Source organism: Macrosteles quadrilineatus, unplaced genomic scaffold, assembly GCF_028750875.1.
Source record: "Macrosteles quadrilineatus isolate MER2022 unplaced genomic scaffold, UCM_ALF_1.0 Scaffold_4__1_contigs__length_99947679, whole genome shotgun sequence".
Lineage (NCBI taxonomy): Eukaryota > Metazoa > Arthropoda > Insecta > Hemiptera > Cicadellidae > Macrosteles > Macrosteles quadrilineatus.
In genome coordinates this window covers 40,892,321-40,897,402 of record NW_026542597.1, presented here as the reverse complement: position 1 = coordinate 40,897,402, position 5,082 = coordinate 40,892,321, and the positions used below count along the sequence as shown (strand labels likewise).

The 5,082-nt window shown below is 32.3% G+C and overlaps 1 protein-coding gene across 1 annotated transcript; it reads right to left on the bottom strand.

The window, feature by feature from the left end:
* Nucleotides 1–2,698: 2,698 nt before the first annotated feature.
* LOC128992709 (adenosine 5'-monophosphoramidase HINT1-like) lies at nucleotides 2,699–4,974 on the bottom strand. Its single transcript, XM_054416429.1, has 3 exons — nucleotides 4,776–4,974; nucleotides 3,476–3,580; nucleotides 2,699–2,948 (listed from the first exon to the last, which is right to left on the bottom strand). The coding sequence occupies exons 1-3, from the start codon at nucleotides 4,884–4,886 to the stop codon at nucleotides 2,781–2,783; spliced, it is 384 nt and encodes a 127-aa protein (XP_054272404.1). The 5' UTR covers nucleotides 4,887–4,974; the 3' UTR covers nucleotides 2,699–2,780.
* Between the last annotated feature and the right edge of the window lie 108 nt (nucleotides 4,975–5,082).

Genomic DNA, 5,082 nt, shown 5'->3' with positions numbered 1-5,082 from the left:
ATGAACAACAGATTGGTTAAATAATCCAAATCCAATCGTTTTCGTCTTGATCGGTCATTGGTCATGTGGTTGTTTTCTTTGTATTGAAATTTTAGTCTTTTTTATCCAATGGCAGGCTACCAATATTTTCAACCATGTAGCTGCATAGTAATAAAAACAACGGATGATCTTGAAGAGAAAAAGGTTAGATATAAACTGCTTTTAATTATTGTCACTACTGTATCTACTGATGGAAGTGTAGTATACAGATGTATCTATACGATTTATAAATTCAAAAACAATACACAACATAATGTGTAACGCTTTAAACTAGAAAAAGATGGCGGTAAGACTACTTGATAACTTAAGAGATGGTCAATCATGTAAAACTAGTTTTCAGAAGTTAAAAATCTTGACCATGCCATCTGTGTATATTTTAAACACCTTAGTATATGTCAAACAAAATATAAACTCTTTTGCTCCTCAAAATGCACATCATGATCACTTCACTGGATTTAGACATAACCGTAGACTAACCAACTGTTTTATCTATGACATAACCTTGTTACTCCATATGTACGGCTTGCAAAAAACCCGGCATTGCCATGTTTACCATCAACTCGCTCTTTAAACTCCCAATAGCTATTAGAAATTTGCCATTCAATAGATTTAAGAAAACTGTTCTAAAGGACCAATCTACTACTCTGTTGCAGACTACATGGACGATCGCCTCACATCGTGACCTGCTCATCTGATGTAAACATTTTATTTAAATCTTTGTCGCTGTTCTTATCTTGTTTTTAAGCTATGTGTCTCAACTCTATGTATTTTACCATATAAAATTCTTGACTTGTCCTATTGCATTATATGTATGCTTAAAGGAATAATGAGTATTTCCATTAGTTAATAATCTTTTAGTTGACTCTTTTAAAATCATCGGAAATTATTACTGTTATTACTTTTTAAACAAGTTATTTGTTTATAAATAACTCCTGTACTTCTTTGCAATTGCTCGATTTCGAGCAACATGTACACTCGTATGAATAAAAACTCTTGCACCGAGCACCGTTTAAAATTGCCGGCGTTTAAAAATATTTGATGCAAAATTTCATGAAAACCGTTAATTTTACAAAATATTTACAAGACAAGTCTAATAAATTTCATGCAGATTTACGATATCTTATAAGTTTAGTTTGGATGGGTCGCCGGAATTTTATCCCCCTGGTCAAAGCTGACGTCACTACCTGAGTGGCCAAAAGTTTGTTCGCGGCCGGAATTTTACCCCCGTGGATTTGGAAGTCTAATAAAAATAGCCAGTGTGTGATTAATTAGATTAGCGATAAAAACCGGAATTTTACCCCCTGTCCATATAACTAGCGTTTAGACAACTGAAGATGTACGGACCGGATTTCTACCCCCGGAATTTTACCCCCGAATTTTTACCCCCCGGAATTTTACCCCCTAGCCCATTTTAGAAATTGAATGATTGATTTTCTTATTTCTGTTTTTAATTAATTGTAAACATTTCATTATTTAGTAGCCTATCTTTATTTATTTATTTTGTAATCTCAACTAAGTAAACAGAATTCGCTGTTTTATTTTGATCATATTAACCAACTGTTGGCTTTAAAGATCGAATCCTGATACTCGAATCTCAAAATTAAAATTAAAACCCTGTTCGATTATTTAATGTTACAAATAAATTAAGATAGGCTACTTAATAATAAAATGTTTACTATTAAATAAAAACTGAATGAAGATAATTAATAATCATTGTCACTAATTTATATACCTGGCCAGGGGGTAAAATTCCGGGGGTAAAAATCCGGGCCATACATTCTAGGTTTTTATAATTTGATGTGTTCTGATTAAATTCACAACCGTGAAAATATATGTTTAATTTCGCGTATAATACATCGAGCTGATGTCGCGAAACTCAAAAGTTCGCGGCCGGAATTTTACCCCCTGGTTTGTGACGTCACGTTTGCCCAGGGGGTAAAATTCCAGGGGGATAAAAATCCGCTACCCCGTTTGGCCAAATAAAAACCGAGAAAAAAAATTTCTTGCCATACCTTCAGTTTTTTTTTTTATTTAAAAAATGTCAAAAAGTAGTTTTATCATAACTTCGTTTAAATGGAGAAAAATTTAGGTATGACAAGAAAGAAAATATTAACATCTCAGTTATTCTTTGTCCAAACTAAATTTATATAGTTTTTATCTGCATAACATTTACTAGATTTTACATCTCGTGCAAATATTTTGTAAAATTAACGGGTTTCATTGCATTTGGCACCAAATATTTTTAAAAGCAGCCATATTCAAACGGTTCAAGAGTTTTTGTTCATATTTTGCACAAACTTAATGGTCAATAAGATAAACATTTTTACAGAATTTCAATGGTGTAGCTTAAGCAGTTAAGGAGTTATGAATGTTTTTGTAAAAAGCACATACAGATAGACCGACAAGATAGTACAGACATTGATAGACCGAAAACGGAATGAGATAGGACACACGTTATGTTTTTTGTCTCTTTTGACATGCTGAATAACATGACAAAGTTTATGTTCATATGGTTGCAAGATACTCTGTAGAAGTGGTGTCTACTTCAGTACTCAATGTATACCACCTATTCAATTTGAATAAAACATCAGTTGAGAGGGATTTTAAGGGGTAAATACCTAATCGCATGCATAGACCAAGACTTTTTATCTCTCTCCTGAATATTTGATAAAATGTTAATATTATTCCATATTGAGACTGTACTTTTTGTTAATTCTGTTCATAGTATTTAACTGGAATGTTCAGCCAGGGGGCCATGTCATCTGTCGGCCGCCGAGGACATGCATGTGGAGGTGGTAGACGGACTGACAGCCATGTCGACCGTTGTTGATCACTAGTCGATAGCCTTTGCTGCCCAGCCCTAAATTACCAGCTATCTTGGCTGCAGTAACCATCATGTGTCCTAAAAGCTGCAATATCCAACATAGTATATAATGGGTACAAAATACACACGATAAAACATGTCCATACCTAGTGATAAATTAATGAACTCAGAGGTTTTAAAATTGGCCAATCATCAGGATTTCACGATTTTCTGAAAAAGAATTCTAAAGAATATTTATTTTATTGTGGATAAAGATTGTTATTTTTATCATACTACTTATTTATCATGGGGGTTAAGTGAACAAAAATTAATCTACATTTTTTAACATCCTTAGTAGCTATAGTTCCTTGCTTTGGGATTGATGTTGATTATAACTTGAACTGAAAACAAAAAGATTCAGTAAATTGTAGGAAGCAAGTCACGTAGATTGACAACATCATTTACAAAATAAAAACAAAATCACTATTAGTTAATTGCTGTACAGAGAAGAAAAGCACTAGTTATTTTAAAGAATAATTAATGTAAATATTATAAAAGACACTACCGGTTTGCTAGAATTCAATTTTTTACAAACTGTAATAAAGTTTGAGTACTTAATGGAATATCAAGTACCTCACTGTCACCTGGATCTGCCTCCGACAACTTGGCAATCGGTTTTCTAGGAATTACCAAGAAATGAACCGGAGCTTGAGGATTGATGTCATGGAAAGCAACACACTGAAATATTTATTAAAATCTTGTATTAATTAATCAGTTAATTTACTTCTACTAAAATTGTAGTAAATTTATCTGTTCCATAAGTAGATATTAAATTAAATGTGTGTTTGTTATAAATAAAACATTTATTCAACATAAATTTGAATAAAGAAATGAAAATTCTTCTATTTTGAGGCGAACTTAGGACCTCATGGCCCTTTCTTACCATTCTTTTATTGTGTGTTGTTAACCTCTAACACTCAATAAAATATACTATGTATAACAAAATAGTTATTAGTTTTAGCGAATTTCCCATATAGGGAATAAGCTATTACCATAGTACTCATGGTAAGACATGGACGCGGGACCGATTTTTTTTTTTCGTTTTGAGGTCCCTAGAGGTCAAAAACACCATCCGTTCAAATTCATATATATATAAATATAAATGTGTGTCCGTTAGCACGATAACTCGAGCAAAAATCATCCGATTTTGATGAAATTTGGTATAAACGTGTAAACCTACATTTATTTGAACGAGTTCGCGATCCAGCTTGATTTGACCATGGGAACGGGGGTTTGCGGGGGGTTTTATGGGGGTAAAAATAGGTTTTTCCCATTTTTGACCCAAAAAACATTAAATTTAGCAATTTCTTTCCAAACCATTTTGTAGAGCTTAAAAAAACAAATAATTTAGTATATTGAAGCGTTATTATGCGCCTAATGGTTACGGAGAAAATTCAAAAAAATTGTAAATTTAAAATTCCCATGTTATTCTTATGGAGAATAAGTAAACTGTTGTAGTTTGCTTCTTTATGAACATATTTTGATCAAATTTGGAAAATGTTTTTATTTCTTACTAACTATTAACATTTTACAAAAAAAAACAAAAAACAGTTTTATCCTCCCTGATGCAGCAAACCTAAGTACTTGTTAAACTAATTCTATTTAAATAGGGAATAAATGTCATATTTTTATGTAGACATTTCAGTGTAAATCCAATCAGTCAAATGGAAATTCGCTTAGCCTGCAGGTTTGCTGTGGCGGGGGTATTTAACTATTAACCCATACTAGACACAGTACAAGTTCTTCAAGATAATAGACCTATTTAAATTAATCAATACTGTACAATATTTACATTTCCAAAATAAATTTTGTAAAATGTTAACATACAATGCTGACATTATCTAATCAGTAAAACAATTAATTACCGAATTACCTTCTCATCATCATGAATAAATTTGCATGGGATTTCCTTACGGAGGATTTTGCCAAAAATTGTGTCTTCTCCTGGCACTTCCTTCTGAGCTAGGGCTTCTTCCTTGGACATCTTGTCAGATGAAAGAATCGCCTTTAATCGTGATCACAAAACTCTGTCTAATTGATCAAGATTTTCGCAAAAACCTCATATGAATAGTTAGAACAGTTTTGAATTATTAAACACAATCCATGTTTTATTTATAACATAACCAAATCAACCTTGAGTGATAACATAAGTAATTTCAGATAATACATTCACAGTAGGG

Coding starts and splice junctions, on each gene's coding strand:
- LOC128992709 (XM_054416429.1), bottom strand. CDS start 4,886: ATGTCCAAGGAAGAAGCCCTAGCTCAGAAGGAAGTGCCAGGAGAAGAC. Junction 3,581..4,775: donor TTATTCATGATGATGAGAAG/GTAATTCGGTAA, acceptor TAAATATTTCAG/TGTGTTGCTTTCCATGACAT. Junction 2,949..3,475: donor CAGATCCAGGTGACAGTGAG/GTACTTGATATT, acceptor TGGATATTGCAG/CTTTTAGGACACATGATGGT.